Source organism: Hippichthys cyanospilos, chromosome 19, assembly GCF_059441005.1.
Source record: "Hippichthys cyanospilos isolate Australia breed blue-spotted pipefish chromosome 19, RoL_Hcya_1.0, whole genome shotgun sequence".
NCBI classification, from domain to species: domain Eukaryota; kingdom Metazoa; phylum Chordata; class Actinopteri; order Syngnathiformes; family Syngnathidae; genus Hippichthys; species Hippichthys cyanospilos.
Window position 1 is genome coordinate 4,735,825 of NC_142387.1, and position 18,731 is coordinate 4,754,555.

At 36.9% G+C, this 18,731-nt stretch overlaps 1 protein-coding gene across 1 annotated transcript; it reads left to right on the top strand.

The window, feature by feature from the left end:
* Positions 1-10,088: 10,088 nt before the first annotated feature.
* Positions 10,089-18,653, top strand: LOC148407674 (uncharacterized). Its single transcript, XM_088402614.1, has 5 exons — positions 10,089-10,337; positions 11,681-11,809; positions 11,952-12,038; positions 12,241-12,360; positions 17,692-18,653. The coding sequence occupies exons 1-5, from the start codon at positions 10,335-10,337 to the stop codon at positions 17,860-17,862; spliced, it is 510 nt and encodes a 169-aa protein (XP_088258740.1). The 5' UTR covers positions 10,089-10,334; the 3' UTR covers positions 17,863-18,653.
* Positions 18,654-18,731: the final 78 nt, after the last annotated feature.

The window sequence follows — 18,731 nt, forward strand, 5'->3', positions numbered from 1 at the left end:
GTGAAAATACTGTATATTGTTTTGAAACACTTTTAGTTTTCAAGGTTTTGGCTGTCAACTAGAGTCTGAATAAACAGCTTGTAATAATCGCAATGCTCAAACACCATTATGACTCATCCATCATCTGGGATCATTTAGAACAGGAGCTCTAATGTATTTCTTCCTATTTCTCCTACACTGACTGCTTAATATGGCACAATACGTTATTTTTGGCATTCGGCATCTAGTGTGACTTTTTGAGCCTGGAAGCAGGGCTCCTCCCAGTTGCAAGACCACCTGAAGTTTTCGTAGTTTCCCCAGACGCTGCAGCCTTCCTGTGTAGACTTTGCATGTTCTCCCCAAGCCTGCATGGTTTCTTTCTGGGCACTCCGTCTTCCTCCCACATTCCAAAAAACATGCATGGCAGGTGTATTTGACATACTTAATTGTCCCTAGATGTGATTGGGTGTGTGAATGGTTGTTCGTCTCTTTGTGTCCAGCAATTGGCTGGCAACCAGTTCATGGGGTCGCCCGCCCACTGCCTGTGACCCTAAGTGAGGATAAGCGGCTTTAGAAAATGGATAGATGGATGAATAAGGAAAAGCATTTTATTATTTATCTAATCTACAGACAGGTTTCTAACTGCAAATGCCCACCATGCATCCAATATCAACGGAATCATGCAAGCTTCACTGAATAGGGTCATGTAATCATTAATTGATACAAAATGAAAGTAAAAGCTCCAAGTTTATTTTAAGTTTATTTTGCATGATAGAGCCCATTTACCAAAAAATGTACCGACATTGTTTATGTTGTTGAATGGTGAAGGAAGACACTTTTTTTTTTTTTTTTAACCAGGCCTTTAAGTCATTGCTGTATTCAATAACAGCATGATAAAAACAACAACAATAATTATAACTAAAAATGCAGGACAGTTAATGAAAAAAAAAACAACATGTGAAAAACTTAATAAATTGATTTAAACTTGGACAGGTCTTCTGTACAGCATAAAGTTTAAGAGCACTTTAATGAAACACGCTTATAAATTGCTTTGACATTTTTAGAAAATATCTTAATTTTTTACACAGTTGAATTTGCAGGGTGTAAAACATTTTCTTCCAAAAATGTATCATTTTGGGGGTCCTCATCCATCCTTCATGCACCAATAAATAGACAAGTAATAACAATGTTAAAATGTTTATGTCTAATCCAGGCTACACCCACACCCCCAACATATACAGTGATGTTACAGTACATAGTATAGAAAACCTTTAAATAAAACTTTATTTAAAAAAATATTAATTATTCACAAATTTATCACGGTATTATTGGAATCCAGAGGAAATTAGCAAACAAGACATTTTTTCACATTAAATGGATAACAACCAAAAAGTTTTTTAATTAAAAAAGGACACAGTTTGTATTGTTTTAACAATGTCAAAAAAGGTGTGTGTGTGTGTGTGTGTGTGTGTGTGTGCGCGTGTGTGTGTGTGTGTTAAATGAACACACACACACACACACACACACACACACACACACACACACACACACACAAAGAAAAGTAAACATAATCCCTGCAAGTGATAAATGATTTCAAATGAAATGTATCCCTTCCGAGACTCACACTGAGAAGTGTTAGAGACATCAAGTGTGCCAAGTTGCTGCATCCACAAGTTGGAATTTAAGCATGCAGACATTAGCTGGCCATTTCCTGATGACAGTGTATTTTATCATTTTGACTGCCTTCAATACGCACATTTTGACATAGCGCACACACACAAACATACACACAAAAAGACACTGACGAGAAATACCGTACATTTCTCTAAATAGTCACATTTAAAAAGTGTTGCAATTTCACTTACGGGAAATAAACCCAGAATCGTAGCTTTCACTTACACATATTATGCAAGAAACTATTCCGGGATATGTTTTAAAAGTCCCACCCTCACGTCTGTGCGTGACTTTGTGTATGTTTGTGCAATAACTTTACATTGTATTACCATGTAAATTAATACTTTAAGAACTATGCAATTTTGTGTGTGTGGGTGGGTGGATGAGGGTAAATCTGTGTCATATCAAATGATCCATAACACAACAATAATCACCAACTTCTTTATTCTTTCCAAATTCTGTCAGAAATACTGTATTGGTTTAACCGTTTAGGTGCCAGATCTTTTTCAATAAAAACGTTCTGTTTTTGTATCAGTGGTTATCAATAAAAGGATACAAGATAGGAGCTTGGTGCATTATTGCCACTTTGGCGCTTAAAGGGTTAACACATTTTCCAGAGATATGCTTAAACAAACAGGATGTCATGATTAGCGTTACTTTAAAGCACATGTGTCAAACTCTGGTCCTCGAGGGCCGGAGTCCAAGTTTTCCAGATTCCTCTCCTGGGCTCCTAACCAGGCCCGTGAGGACTGAACTTTGACATATTTTCTTTAAAGTCCCCGGGTGTAAAAGTTGTAATAATATTAAGTGTCCTGAATACAATGCAGATTTTAAAAAATGCAAATGAAACTTTGATGAATTAATAAATAATCTACCGAGTATTCCTGTCAGGACGCCTCTCCACATAGTTTGGAAGTGAATCATCGTACCATAATCGCTAAAAAGAATCTGGCTGCATGCGTGTGGCATATCGGGTGTGTTTTTGGCTGTCACTGTAGTAACCCTTGTATTCGGATAGATGTCTTCATTCACTTGAGGTCTGAAAGCTGTGAAAAAAAAAAAACACACATTTTGTTTTATTTTAATAATGGTCATATTGTACCTCTAAATAAGTGTGGTTTAAAACTTTTCACGTTTGAATGTATAATCCAATAAGTTCAAGTGAAAGTTTATTTTTGTCCAGTGTTGTTTGTGCTCACTTTTATACTGAACATCTGACTGTAATTGCACTCCTCTGAAGTCAACCTTGATTGGAGCCTGTAGCTGACCAAACATGATAACAGGAATGCAGTTTAAACTAAAAATTTCAATTCATCACAACAGAGCTCTGTTTTGACCTCACTATAATTTATCCGCTGCGCATTCACACTTGTGTGTGAAGTGGAGACTGCTTCAAGAGGTAGAAGCAACATCTGTCAACAGCTTGGACAAGACTGACCAGACAATCACTGACCAGCTCACGGATTTCACATTTCACGGGGGGTAGGGCTGCACGATTAATTTTAATCGTGATCGCAATATTGGCTGCCACGATTACTTAAGAGGACAATCAGCGAGAGGCTCCATAGTACTGTACGGTGTACAGTATACTGTATGTCAAATCAAGCACTTTCAGTCAGCCTACCAGGGGGGCAAATGGAGGCCGAGTTCTCCGGTGAATACGTAAACAACTTCTGGCCAGCGCACACACAGAGGTGAGCAGTCTGGCAAAAAAAAAAAAAAAATAGCTTGGAAGAATTCTGATCATTTGAATCTAGTTATGTCAGTTGTATGCTGTAGAGTCAATTTACCTGTATGGGAGAATGTCGGCGACTGCGAGGAAAGCCGCACGTAGCAAGTGCTGCAAAATGCGAGATTTCGCAGGTCTTCATTCACGTCAAAAGTAGGACGCGATGGCAACGCTGAATTTGGTTTTGCTGGTGCTCTACGGAGATATCAGGGTTCAAACCCACCTTTAGAGCCTTTAGATGTTTGTCTGCTAAAATCCTCTGCTTTTCTCAGCCCCTAATATACCGTACTAGCTGTATTTTGAGACCCATTTTGAAAAATCTGATTTCTCCATAATCACTTTGAGTGATTCTGGTACTTTTAGCAGCCTCTCATCAGCACCTGTGTGAGCGTGACTGATAAAAATTTGAATAAATTGGGTTTGAAATGGCCAAAAATGACATTTTGTCTGCTAAATCCATACTCTGAGTGATTCTGGTACTTTTGTAATGGTTTTTTTTTTTGTAATATTTGTATTTCCTTGCAAAAAAAAAAAACTTTAAGGGTGTTGTAGGTGTTGTCACAGGTCGGTTGTGGTATGTGCTTGGTTTTAAGTAGGCTTCATATTTTTCATTGCACTCAGCAATAAGTTGCTCTGTGTGCAAAGTTTAGCCATAATTATTATTTACTTTATTTATTTCAGTTTATTGTTAATATTTTTCAATGTCAAATCTTGAAGCTATGTTTATATATACTGCTTGTTTGAAAAAATTGCAATAAATAGATGTTCGACGAAACATGATAAATTATCGTGATTAATAATCGTGATCGCAATATTCACCAAAATAATCGTGATTATAATTTTGGCCAAAATCGTGCAGCCCTAACGGGAGGTTTTCAGCCCCCATTAACCGCAAAAAACAAGAGAACTTGTTATATTCTAATCCTATTCTTAATTCCCTTGAAAAGTATATAAAATACACAGAAGTAGCAAAAAAATGTTACAGCAATTAAAATGATGCAGATTTGAAATGCCTCATTTCAACAAAAACGTGTTTACTTTTCATTATTGCGCATTTTCTACTAATCCCATATTTTCATACACTACGAATACAATGTTACCATTATGGCTGATGGGAAATTAAATTTGAGTTGTTTTAGTAAAAATTACAAAATGTACATCTCTGTAGAAAATTCATATTGTTGTATAGTCAAAGCTAATCTCCATATGATAAAAATATATTCTTAAAAAAAACTATTTCTAAATTGACTAAGAGAATGTAAAAACATTTGGATAAATTTGTGACGTGTAAATTTTAAAAGCAGTACTCAGTTATATATGATTTTTTTTGCCTTTTTATAATTGTATATGTGAATTATGTGCAATGTCTTTTTATTTTGACTAAAATAATCTATCAAACAAAAGGAGATTAAAATGCTATTGAAATATTGATTTCGATTTTGAACTGCTATATCCATCTATTTTCTATAAATATGTTGGGACTAAACATGCAGGCAAGTTCAGTCTGTTAAAGAGAGGATGTTGCTGTTGGCAGACAATAGCAAAAAAATTAAATAACAAAAAAAAAAAATTATATACTTTCGTGTACCATCTTTTTGCGTAAATATCTGATGTTATTACCTGCGGGTTATAGGTCCCCGGTTGACGTTCGGCTCCAGTGTTCCCATGTGGAGTTTGTAAACCTTTCTGTAGATCAGATCTACTAAAATAATAAAATGCTTTAACCTATTCATCCATATATCCGTCCAGTGTGGCTTATTCGTGACAAAATCATTTTTTGCTCATATTTTGCTGCTGCTGCTTATATACAAGTGTTGTTTTTAGCCCGGAAAATGCGGTAAATTAGATTACTTGAATAGTTGGATTTTGTAGGTACCAACCACCCTGCTGATCATAAAAATAACACCCAGTTTTGACACCAAGTTGAAAGTGTGGTTTAATTGTGATCTTAAAAGATTTAAAATTATTTTTTATATGTTATATAAATTAAAAAATAACTGACATATATAAAATTATATTTAATAATACGTTATTAAAAATAAAATAAAGACAGTGCCTCTTTTGACTTATTATATTACATTAAAAAAATTGATAGGATTTTACTTGACAAACTTGTTGCTTGTTTTTAATTAAAAAAAAAATAACCTTAACAAAAAAATAATTTTTAAATTAAGGCAGTCTGACTTGACATTTAACTTCTGTCTAAAGGACAAACTTCAACTATAATGTATATTGTTAAATAATAATGATATAATGATTACATTTGGGGACTTTCTGCTGTCTTTTTTTTTAAACAATGTTATTGAAGCTCTTTAGATAAAACTGATGACCTCACTAGGAATGAGGTAATTTTGCAACATGAGTGTAATAAATGTAAGCTTTTCATTTGAATCTTCCTCACTGGTGCCTGTAGCAAGGGACAAGGTGTTACTTCACAAATTAGCTCTTCCAGTAATCTGAAGTTTCCTACATTTTGAAACTTATACGTAAATCAAAGTAGTAAGATTAGCCGTAAATGATGCGTTACCGGCATTCGATAATTTGGAGGACGATAAGCATAAAGGCTATCCTTTATTTAATTTGAACTGAGTCCAAGTGCAAAACAGAATAACTCATCGTGTCGATGATTTGGAGGAAGATAAATCCTAACCTTAACCCTCGCTAAATTATAAAACAGTGACTAACCACAGTTTTGGGAAAGCTGAGTTAAATTTCCCAGTCCAGACCCAAACCTACGAAATTGCCACCACCTTTGTTGAGTCAAGAAATCACTGAAATAGAATTTGATGGACAAAGTGAAGTCGGCTACAAAATCTCAGGAATAAATGTATCCAGCCATGATCCAAAGAAATTCCAGAAGAAATTGGAGAGAAATGAAGAAAAGAAACGCACACTCAAAGGCTATGGGGCTCCAGCGAATCATTGTCAAAGCCATTATACACAAATGAAGAAAACTGGGAGCATTGGCATACTCTCTCAAAAGTGTTCAACCAACAGAGATTATCCTAAAAGTGTGACAACAACTCATCCAGAAAGGTCATAAAAGATCCTAGAAAAAAATTCAAAGGTCTTGGCGGTCTCAGTAAAATTTGGTGTTCATGACTCCACAATAAGAATAATACTGGGCAAAAATGGCATCCGTTGGAAGGTTCCCAGGCAAAAACCACTGCTGTCACAAAAGCTCACCTCAGTTTTGCCATAAAGCATCTTGATGATCTTCAATATTTTTGGAGAACTTTCTGTGGATTGATGAGACAAAAATGTAACTTTTTCGAAGGTGGGCAGCACATTATATCCGGTGTTAAAAATGGCACAGCATTGATAAAAAGAGCCAATAGTAAAGCATGGTGGTGGCAATGTGATGATCTGGGGCTGCTTTGCTTCCTCAGGACCAAGACAACTTGCTGTGACTGACAGAAAAAGTAGTTCTGTTGTTTACCAGAAGATCCCGAAGAAGAAAGTCCAGCTATCAGGTTGTGCTCTCAAACTCAAGCTCTCTTGGATCATGCCGCAGAATCAAGGCTCAAAAAAAACAAAATCAAGGTTTTGGAATGGCCAAGTCAAAGTCCAGATTTAAATGGAATTGAGATGCTGTGGTGTGACCTTGAATGGGTGGTTCATGCCGGAAAACTCACTCAGTATGTCAGAGTTAAAGCAATTCTGCAATCATGAGTGTTCCCAAATTCCTCCACAGCAGTGTGAAAGACTCATCACCAATTATCACAAACATTTGATATCAGTTATTCTTGCCAAAGGTGGCACAACTCGCGATTGGGTTCACAAGGCAATCACATATACACATAGCATCAAATAGGTAATGTATTTTTGGTTCCAATTGTAAAACAAATTAATCATTCAGAAACTCCATTTCATATATCCATGGCTTGTCTCTGTGTGATATTAATATATTTGATTAAACCAAATGTTTGCAAGTGATAAATATGCAAAAAAATGCAAAAATCAGGAAGGAATGCAAATACACATAATTCCTCTGTGAACAACAGTGCTTGCAGTTGTTTGTTTTTTCAATTTTTTTTATGCTGTTTAAACTGAGAAAAGCAAGGGCTCAAGCAGATGGCTTTGTTTTGGTATACTGCATATTTAATACAGAGAAGTATGATTTAATTCCAATATGAAGGGTTTAAAAAAACTCACAAAACCTGTAGTACTTGAGTCATTTCCTTTGTCTGTCTGACTTTCTCTTCCTGTCTGCTTTCTCGGGCCAAAGTGTGACTGGTTTACTGCAAATTTAGTGGCCTGTTATCAAATATTTATTTACCTCTTGATAAGTGCTGTCAGATTTAATATGAAGAGTGTCTCACATGTGGTTTTGATGGGCTTTTAGGGATTTTATATCTGAAGTTTGGACCTCAACCTCTTTCGGTGTTTGGACTGACATGAGTAGTGTTTCTTTTTTTTTAATTGGGTCTTAGAACTTAGAATGAATGATGTTTAGGTTGTAAACTTGAAAAAAAAAATCACTCCTTAGTTTAAGATGATGATTTTGATTATATTAAAAAAAAAGTTTCATGTTTGTCAGGTCAACTGGTAACGTTTAATTACCATTTTATCACAAAACAGCATTGGCATGGTGTTCGGCCATAAAGGTCATTAGTGTCCAACACATCATCTCATTAGCGCCCTGAACCCTGAACTTGTTGCCAGCCGGTCGCAGGGCACAGGGACAAATGAACACTCACTCACAAATAGACCCAAGGGGAATTTGGAGCATCCAAAATATAAAATACCATGCATGTTTTTTTCATTGAGGGAGGAAAGGGGAGTACATGCCAGACAGGTGAGTTAACAGTAAATGCATATGCCACGGGCACTCCTCTGACTGCAGTTCACATATTTACTTAAATCTTAAACTATTAAACTTCATATGGTAATCGTAGTGTTATCCCGTTTCAATCCCTTGGCTGTAGTCGGGATCACGGAGAGATCAATTGCCCTTGGATTAACGGTGATCACATGTCAAATTAGAATGAAGCCTGAAGCTGACCAAAAATGATAACAAGTAGAGTTTACACTTGAAATGCCAATTTATTACAGAAGAAATCTAGGTAAGAGATTTACAACGCTCCTTTTCATGGTCACCGCCTTGCTGCTGCTCCCTTTGCGTCTTACTCACAGCATGTTTGCGTTTAATGAGGAAAGGCACAGCTGATCCATCAATCAGCTCACGGTCACCCCTACAAGACACGTGATTGGCTCCCGACACGACCATTGACCAATGGGGGCTGGAACTACTGGCCGGGAGAAGATTACAACTCCTCTAATTCGACGTCCGGTCACTGTTAATTCGAGGGCAACTGCGGCTCTCCGTGATCCCGATTATAGCCAAGGGATGGAAATGGAAAGGGATAACAGTACAGTTACTGTATAAGGTTGAATAATTTAAGTAAATATGTGTACTGTAGTTATCTTTGTTTCAAATATGTAAAGTATAAATACTTTTCACATTTAAAAAAATGCTGGTACCCATTTACACATGCATGAAAATTCCTTGGGGGGGGTTTGGGGATTTCACTTTTCGGAGAACATACTAACTCCACATGGGAACGCTGGAGTCGAAAGTCAACCGGGGACCTCAGAACTATGTGGTAGACATGCTAAACACTCTCCACCGTGCTGCCGTATTCCAAATGTATTTATTTACATCAAACCACATAAGGATAATTTACAAGCTCCAGCAGGCTTGATGATGAGCTATTCATTTGTATCTGTAAAAACTGCAAGCTAATAGTTTTCTGTTAAAGGTTGATAAGACAAATAGTTTAGGGTTTTTAAGAACTGCAAGCTAATAGTTTTCTGTTAAAGGTTGATAAGACAAATAGTTTAGGGTTTTTAAGATTTTGAGGTGATCTTGTTTGCCTATGCCATGACTAGACTAGACTATAACCACCACTGAATATCAACCAAATCCACACTCAAAACCAGCCAAACTGTCACAAGCTGAGCATTTTGCAAATGGATACATGAGGATGTTCAATGTACATATAAATTAGACCTTGATACCGAGCAGAAAGTGGAGGAAACAAGTTTTGTTATCTTAATGGTTTTGGTTGTGAAAACTAATTTGTGAGTAGTATTGGCTTTTTGGACACCCTCACTTCTCACTCTGCCTTCAACATTTTTTTTTGTCTCGTAACAAGCTTTGCGGGCAATGTCTGATGTAATTTTTGAATATTTTGTGGGCAAGTTGGGAGGCCGCAAATCGCCCGCAGGGCACAGATTTAACAAGCCTGAAGTAAACAATGACATCTTCTTACATGATGCAATCATCTTCTTTCAAAACCAACAACTCTATGTGAACTGTAAGTATAAAATAGGTGCACAAGCCTACTCAAGACTTATTGTTGAAAACAATATTACATGTAACCCTTTGCCAGCTGCAATGGGAAGCTCAAGTGTTTTTCGTCAATCTTGTGCTACCATGACGAATATTTGATGGGAAGAAGACTCATGAGATAAAATTGTAACTTTATTTTACTCACCTCCAGTACACCACACATTTTAAGTGCATTCACTGTTGTTTTCCTTGTCATGTGTTCCGTGTATCGCATTTAAAGAATTGACGAATTATATCAAGTCATGCGAGAGGGCTCATTTGAAGATGGGCAACGTCATACCCCGTGTGACGATCCCGTCATTTGCCCAGATTGAAATATGAGAACAAAGTGGAAGCTGCAGTGGCCACGGAAGTTAAAGAGAGAAAAAAACACACACAAAAGCACTATTGGACTAGTGTGGCGCTGAGAGGACGCGGGGAATCAAAACGCGCACACACATGCAGGAACTGTCCAAGCGCGGTGCAGCTACAGGAACCAACCTCTAGAGGAGCGTCACTGACATGAGTGGACCGCATCTCCCACGGATCATACGGCCGTCTGAGCAACATTAATAACTCTAAAAATAAGACGCGGGGAGTATGGATGAAGAATGACCAATGGTAAGTCGTCAAGGCGAGTGCAACTCACCCAGGCTTTCGAAGCCGAAGTATCAGAGGCGCTTCCGTCCCTCCGCTGCGATCGCCTGATCCTCTCAAGTCGTTCTTGACAATGGGAATGCCTCGTTTATAACTTCCCATTTAGCACTCAGAAGGAAAGTGAAATTAAATGAGCACTTTAAGGGAATAGGTGGGGTATTTCCCGTACAAGTGCCATTTTTAAGTCTCGTTTTGATTCATACTTCACATTCCTGTCTGTACCACGAACGCTAGCACCCTTTAGGTACAATATGCGTGACTTCATCAAAAATGCTGTTCTGAAATATTTACTAGTTTCTGTATTTATTAAAAGGGTGTTTCATTGAGTGAGGGAGGTACACCTGCACCGTGGTAACAACTTGTTAACAATGCAATAGTTTTGACTGTCAATGTTTTCGTTTTCACTTTGCAGTGGTATGCAAGTGCTCTGCACGCATCTGTTAGAGGTTTCTGAAATAGCTTAATTCACCAAAATATTAGACTCAGGGTCACAGCAACATAAATTTATATTATAGTACCCTAACAGGGGCAAGCAAAACTGTATTGTTATATTGTGAAGGCAAGCAAGACATTTTTAACAATAATAAACCGAGTATTCGTTTGGGCTGAACACTCAATCGGCATTGCAATGTCGCAAATGCAATTTTTAAATTACACACACACACGCACACAAACTGCTTCCTGGGTGGGTTGTGCCAGTCCAATGTTTGGAAACACCTTTAAACTCAACAAAACACATTAAAATGGCAAGACATTAATGCTTGTAACTTGAAAATGCACAGCTGTGGACAAAGTCATTCCAGGTTACAAAGCATCATCCACTTCACAACCTGAGAAAATACCAAGCTATGAAAATTTGTTATCTGGATCTACTTTATAGTATGCAACATATTCTCAGGACATTTTAAAGTAATAAAAATAAACTTTGAATTATTGTATTTCCTAACTTTTGACTGGTATATTTTCAATCTTATTTATATAGTCTCTAAATAGGTTCTGTGCAGTCCACATTTATGTATCATTTTTCATGAAACATGATGATGTAAAAGTAAATAAACTCTATGTATTGCATAATTTATCAAATATTGTTTATTGCAACAGATCAATTTATTGGATGGGAAAAATACTTTGAGTTATGACAGTATCTTGAAAAAATTAATCACATAATTCAACAAGTGTCATTATGTGTTAAATAGTAAATTTTTTCAATGCAGGGAAGAGACCGAAAATTAAAATTATCGGGAAAAAAAAAATTACATAAATCAGATGGTCAACTTGATAAACATGTCTCTTGCATCTCCCACAAGCCTCTTCTGCACATCACTCTCCTACTTTTTGTGATTCCACCTCCGGCCTCGAGCTGCAGTAGCCAAATGCTTCTCGCAGATCTCGGAGAGGACTACACGGACATTGTCCAAACAAATCTCAATAACGCAGTGAGTAAAAACAGTGCACAAGACATATGCACATTATCGTACATTTAAAGACCATAACGTGTGCAGTTACTACATCAGTGTGTAATTGGAGCATTAATGTGTTCTAGTTAACATGACTGCTTCTTTGTGTTTTCATAATAAGAAAGATAGAATCAGGACCCTGCAGGGAAACTCGTCATGCACTGAGGACACACAAAGGGTGCAAAACTGTACGTCAAGGAACAACACAGTGAGTCAGTTGTTGAATAGCTGTCCCAATAAACTTCACATTAGTCATCAGATTAATCATTGAATTCAACCAAAAAGTTGTCACACCTTAGAGGTCTAATTTAGCGTGCAGTAAACTGTAGCGACCTTACTAGCCTCAATTTTTATAACGCTGACCTGGATATACATCTTACAAAGTACTTTTGCACACTTATGTTTTACAGGATTTTGTTGGCATCTTACACAATTTAACCTGCCACATGAGGAATATTGGACTTAACCACACACAGCTACTGGTTGAATCGGTCTTGTACTCAATAAAGTGCACTTGTTCTTCGAAACCGGTAAGTTTGCTTGCATTTCGACTTCAAATATGAATATCTGTGTTTGTTTGCCTCTTCCATTGACGCTTCCAATTCCATCACTTCAATCTTCACTTTGCACTTGCAGTGCCATCACATTCTCTGAGCTACATTTGTAATTAAGCATGGGTCAATCACATTAATGGCAATATATCGGGATTTTGAAAGTAATGGTTAAATCTGAAACAAATCGGTAATTTTTTTTAAAGATATTGTCCATCCATCGTAGTTTTCAGACTATAAGCCGCAACCTTTTTCTCATGATTTGACCCTGCAGCTTAAAAGTCCACTGCAGCTAATGTGCGTTTTTTTTTTTTTTTTTGCTTTTATTGCAGTAAAACAAATGTATCTATCTGTCATTGTGGAACAACTATTAAAAAGCTGATGGTGCTGAGGTTTTAAAATATGTCATTAATTGAGGGAGTGCCTTATAATCCGGTGCGCCTTATAGTGCAGAAAATATGGTATTTACCTTTGAGTGGCGCTTGTTATGCCCATATTCCTTAGTAAGAGTAGCCTAGGCTAGGCTAGCTTCGTATTTCTTGATTATCTCCAGCATCGTTTCCATATAAATCGTCTTCTTACTTCTCTCTTTAACATCACTAGCAATCTTGGGACCTATAGCTAACCCACTCAAGTTTGAATTAAGCAGTAAAATGCACTATAAATATGGTTTTGTAAACACTCACATAGAGCAAAGCTTTACCATTCCGCCATTTTGAAACGAGTGAGGCCAACTAATAGCAAACCAGCATCTCCGTGAGGAGACGCCGACCAATAGCAGACCAGTATTGTAGTGACGTGTTGCATGGAAACAGTTTGACGACAATATTAAATAAGTGCAATTACCTAAAAACGGCAGATGGAGGCAAAACAACTCAATGACAGCCAACCCTCTAAGGTCATGACAGTTGTTTTTGTCACAAAGCGGGGAAAATACCATGAAGAGGGGACGAAAAAACTCAGTATTCCACATTGCAACATGAAAAAAACATAAGCCAGGGGATCTGTAACACGGAGGTCCACTGTGTTTTATATATATATATATATATATATATATATATATATATATATATATATATATATATATATATATATATATATATATATATATATATATATATATATATATATATATATAAACACTAATGCTGTAAATGGGCAATTGCAAAAAAGTTTTTTTTTTTTTTAAAAGGTATAAAACTATCATCATATAAATATCGGATGTTATGATCTGCGGCTTACAGTCTAGTGCAGTTTATCTGTGACATGTATTTATTTATTTTTTGCTCAATTTTTGTTGCTGCAGCTAGTATACAGGTGAGGCATACAGTCCAAAATATACGGTATATTGATGTTTTTTAATATAATTCTGCATGGTAAATGGTTGTTATTGTAAAAAATGCCGTACTTTAAATATATATATATATATATATATATATATATATATATATATATTTTTTTTTTTTTTTTTTTTTTTTTAAACAGTTTGTATTATCTCGAGAACAGGCTACCAAAAAAGGTTTGAAAATGATATATTTACAGCAATACCGTGATAATTTTTCTTATGGATATCACACATCAGATTCTGATATTGCCCCATGTCTATTTGTAATGTTACCATGTATTATTTTGTATTTTAGGCACATTATTGTAAATTTTAGGTACATAACTGCTGAGGGATTGAGCCTGTGCCAAAGAAATGGGCAGAGTACAATAACAGTCAAATATTTGGGAACACCCACTAACTCGCTGCTTATGCATTATTTAATAAATGTCCTGAATTGTAGATCCATGCTTAAGTCATCAACATTATGAAGAAATATTGATGGAATTATTTGGTAAACAAAATATATGAATAAAAACTAGGACTGTCAGATTAACAGATTAACTGCAGTAATGCGTTTTTTTTTTTTTTTTAATTTTAATGCATTCAATTCAATGCATCTCAATTTTAACCTCAATTTTTATGCGTTCTGTATGCTGATTAGATTCGTATTCATGCATCAGGCTTCTTGTGCTTTAGTTGTTAGAGGCTGAAAAACAGAGCAATCACAGACTGAAGCGGACATTGATTGGCTGTCATTGTGTTTGGAAAACCCTAATAGGCTCCTGTTGTTGGTAGGCGGGCAAATTCAATAACAGAAGGAAGACATGAAAATGGTAGAGAATTGGAGGGATGCCGTTCTGATGTGTGGTAAATTGAAGTTGAAAAAAACGCCCCAACGGCAATCTTCATGAAGGTTAGTTATTTCTCCTTGGGTGTTTGCTTTCCACCAAAGTAACTCAAGTTGAGCTTACCACTTAAATGCAAAGCACTGAGTGCAGCCCCAACAATCGATGGCAAGAAAGACGTGACTATAGTGAGCCATAGAGAAACTCTTTGCCAAATTTAACCTGGGATGACTGTGGGCGCTACAGCAAGTCTGCGATGGACAAGATGAACAATGTTTTGTTTTAATGTTAATATTTGGCAACTGACAAAAGAAAACTGCACTATTCCTCCTGATAGTTATAAATAAAGGTTGAAGACAGCATTTAGTCGCAAATTTAGCAGAAGGTAAATGGTTACAACTGCATCTGTTCAGTTTGTTTAAAGAAAGTACCATAAATCCCCAAATATAAGTACAGTGGACCCCCGGTTTACGACGTCCCTGCCTTACTTTTTTTCACCTTATGACGTAGACCGCGATGTTTATTTGCCCCCCCCCCCCCCCTTTACACCATTTTTTTCACCTTACGACACCTCAAACATGGCGGTCAGTGTGCGTGCGTTACTCTGCGAGTCACTCCACAGGTCAGGGTTATCTTTAAAAGAAGACAAAGAAGACAACAAGCCCAGCTGCTAAGCAGCAAAATAGTATCTCAGACCAACCAAGATTGACTTTTCTCTGCGGGAAGAGTTGGCGTCCATTCTCATGCTTGCCAACAGCGTCCGCAGCTCAAGCGTCCTTGCCTGCTTTTTATTCATTCAGGAAAGCTTTGCACATTACAAGACAACAAAAAGAGCCAGCCGGGCGCCACCAATAGCTGGGCCAAGTTACCAGCTCACACTTTCCTGCGTCAACAGCTTCATCTAAGGACTGGGGCGAGATGAACTTGGACTGCATAGATGGATAGCAATGCACTCTATTCTAGACAAGAAATAAACACAAATTGATAACAACCTAATATGTGATTCCCTTCACAACACGTCACTATTGCTATCACACGTTGCTATTGGTCGGCATCATTGTTCCTTAAGATACTGGTCTACTATTGGTCGGCGTCCCAGAGGAACTAAGATGAAGTTCTGCTATTGGTCAACGTCACTCGTTCCAAAATGGCGGACCGTTAAAGCTTTGTTCTCCTGTGAGTGCTTACAAAAACGTTTTTATAGTGCGTTGTAGATCTTAATTCAAACTTGAATGGGTTAGCCATGGGTCTCTAGATTGCTAGTGATGTTAAAGAGAGAAGTAAGAAGATGATTTATATGGAGATGAAGCTGGAGATAATCTAGAATTACGAAGAAGTCTAGCCTAAGGTAGGCTACCCTCACGAGGGAATATGGCCATAACAAGCTTGTCATGTCGCTCAAAGGTAAATAAATCCTTTATATATATTTTTATTTATGATGTTATTCAATTGTATACATGTATATTATCTATAAGTAGCACTCACTATACTATTTTTATACCACTTTTTAATATGTATATGCAATTTTGATGTTATTACCTGGGGTTTTACACGCATTAGCTAATTAACATACAGTAGGTTTGGATTGGCCGCCATACCGCAAATTCACACATTACGATCCCAACTGTGGAACAGATTAATCTCGTAAACCGAGGGCCCAGTGTACATACATATAAATAAATATGTACATTTGTTGTGTGTTACTTGTGTTTCAGATTTCCCACATTGTGAGCAATCAGTGAACACCTCGCCAGTGTAGCGAATGCGCTCAAAGCAATTGTTTTTCCTTTTGTTCGCGATTTTACCATAAATACCCGAATTTGCGCTGCATCCGCGTTTCACCAAGTTTATGATTGTGTGTATATGCCAAAAGACCACAATTAATAAACAGGTAAAATGGAATACCTTTCCGTGGTTACAGAGCACTCGACCGCTTACCTTGTCATTCTTCATTGAATCAGCTGGAGACATCATCACTTTTACATGATCCTCTCGGTTTTAGTATTATTCCTGTGTGTTGAAAAGGATGGACTCGGACGTAGGTTCAGCCTGCTGGCATCTTTCATTAAAAATAATGCCGTAAGAACCTCAGGTAGCACAAGCTACTGTTAGCTGCAACAGGAAAATTACGTCCCCTATCTTGCTCGTCCCGTTAAGGCAGTGCTTCTCAATTATATTTTGCAAAGCCCTCCCACCCCCACTTGCCACGCTGACCATAAATAAGATAGATATTTATAAAAATTGTATTACTTTAATATGTATCCTTTTTAACAGTGAGATAAGGAAAAAGCAATATAAAAACACTTTCAACAACTTTTTTTAACAGCATATATATACAGGTTGAAGGTTTGTCAGCAGAGGAAAAAGTCAATTCTTATTTTGGTAAAAACATGCTTTTCCCTGGGGTCATTCGTGCCCCCCCCCCCCCCCCCCCCCCCAGCATTGCCTCGCGCCCCCCAGGGGGGCCCTCCCCTCTATTTGAGAAACACTGCTTTAAGGTACCGGTAATAATCATAAGTAAGAATAAGGCAGATATAAAAATAACTCGGCTTATGTGGCTGACAGGTCAATATTCCTCTAATGGTAAGGAATAATAGTAAAAAAAAAAAAAAAAGAAAAAAATCGAATCTAATTTTAAGTTACCTTTTATAAGACGTACCAATGCTTTTGGCCTTCATTTTTGTGAAAAAAGTCTTATATTTGGTTTATAATTACCATAAATGACTAATATCACTTTTATGCTGTTGTATATCGGGGGTTTTCATCTACCACAATATCACAATGTATCTAAGAAAAACTTTGGTTGAGTGGTTTTCTCAATTTTTTGGTGCCATTAAAGAGATTAATCAGATTAATTAGATTTTTTTTATGTTTTTTTTTCATCTGGGTAATACTAATAAACACAGAATGTCGTATAGTTAAGATTTGTCAACGAAGCCACTTTTTGCCCAGCGTCTATGACGCTGACATGGAATGACTTTCAATTCAAGTTCAATTTCAATTGTCAACAGTTAATGGCTTGATTACTTGATTGCTTAACATGTTTGAGAGTATGTGAATTTCAATCCAAATTTTAGTCTGGTAATTTGTAGCTACAGAAACTAAATAGATGATTCACATTTTGCGTTTGTTTTCTAGCGTGAAGAACACAAAGCGAGACCAAAGAGGAGGAGGACAGCAATGACAACAAATCACAAACAGCAAAGAAAAATCATCAAGGAGACCAAAAAACTTTGCAAAGTTCATGCAATCTTATCTAGCATGACAAAATGTTATGAGATGCTGAATTCACTGTTAGGTAACACCTGAAAGCATCACCCTGCGTGGGTTATTTTTACACTAGCAAACACTTTCGTACTCCTTGATTGGGTTACAATAGAGGAAGCTACCACTTTATTTGAGCTACCTAGCCAAGTGAGGTTTTTTTTTTCTTCCGTGTGGTTCTTTTTGGCTCATATAGAGCAACTGACTCTTCTGATGATTGCAAGCCATGCAACCAAGTCAGTGAAACGTCCAAAGGCCAAACAGATTGTTTTATGATTCAAAACAGCTCAATCCTGAACACAATCTTACCTTAGTTAAGTGTGAATCTACATTGCAATATACTGTACTGTTTAATAGAAGAATCTTAACAATGGCTGAAGGTGCTTTCAAAAGCTTATTTAGGGGTTTATACGTTTAATGTTGCTGAGGCAGTAAAAATTAAGGCAGTTGTGCAATTTCACTTTCCTTTTTGACCTATTTTACATTACGAAAGTCCCATGGTGCAGATAGCAGCAAAGTAGTGTGACGCCACTCTTGTTGGTAGTCAGTGGATTAGATGACACAGCAGATCATTTACTCAATATGACTGATGTTTTAATAGCTGATTTTGCCACAGGTGGCTGAGTCCAAACTCAGACTTGACGCTGTTCAGGGTCAGTGCTGAGAACTTCTCAAGTTTGATAGCTTCAGTAATGTAGCTTGGGAGCTCATTTGTCAAATATGTTGGGAGTACTAAACTACTAAAATGTAGTACTTACGTATGTACAAAAAACCCATATAAGCATTTTGTATATAACCCATTTATATTGAAAATATATTTATACCAAAATCTGTAAAGGTGTTGTGCTTTTGATCTTTTGTCAGCGGCCACACACACAACATTACACACACACAGTTGTCTGCATAAACATTTA

What these genes read in the sequence shown, in the direction of transcription:
- LOC148407674 (XM_088402614.1), top strand. An exon ending in AAACAAATCTCAATAACGCA is followed by an intron (nt 11,810 to 11,951) that starts GTGAGTAAAAAC and finishes TTTCATAATAAG; the next exon opens with AAAGATAGAATCAGGACCCT. An exon ending in GTACGTCAAGGAACAACACA is followed by an intron (nt 12,039 to 12,240) that starts GTGAGTCAGTTG and finishes TATGTTTTACAG; the next exon opens with GATTTTGTTGGCATCTTACA.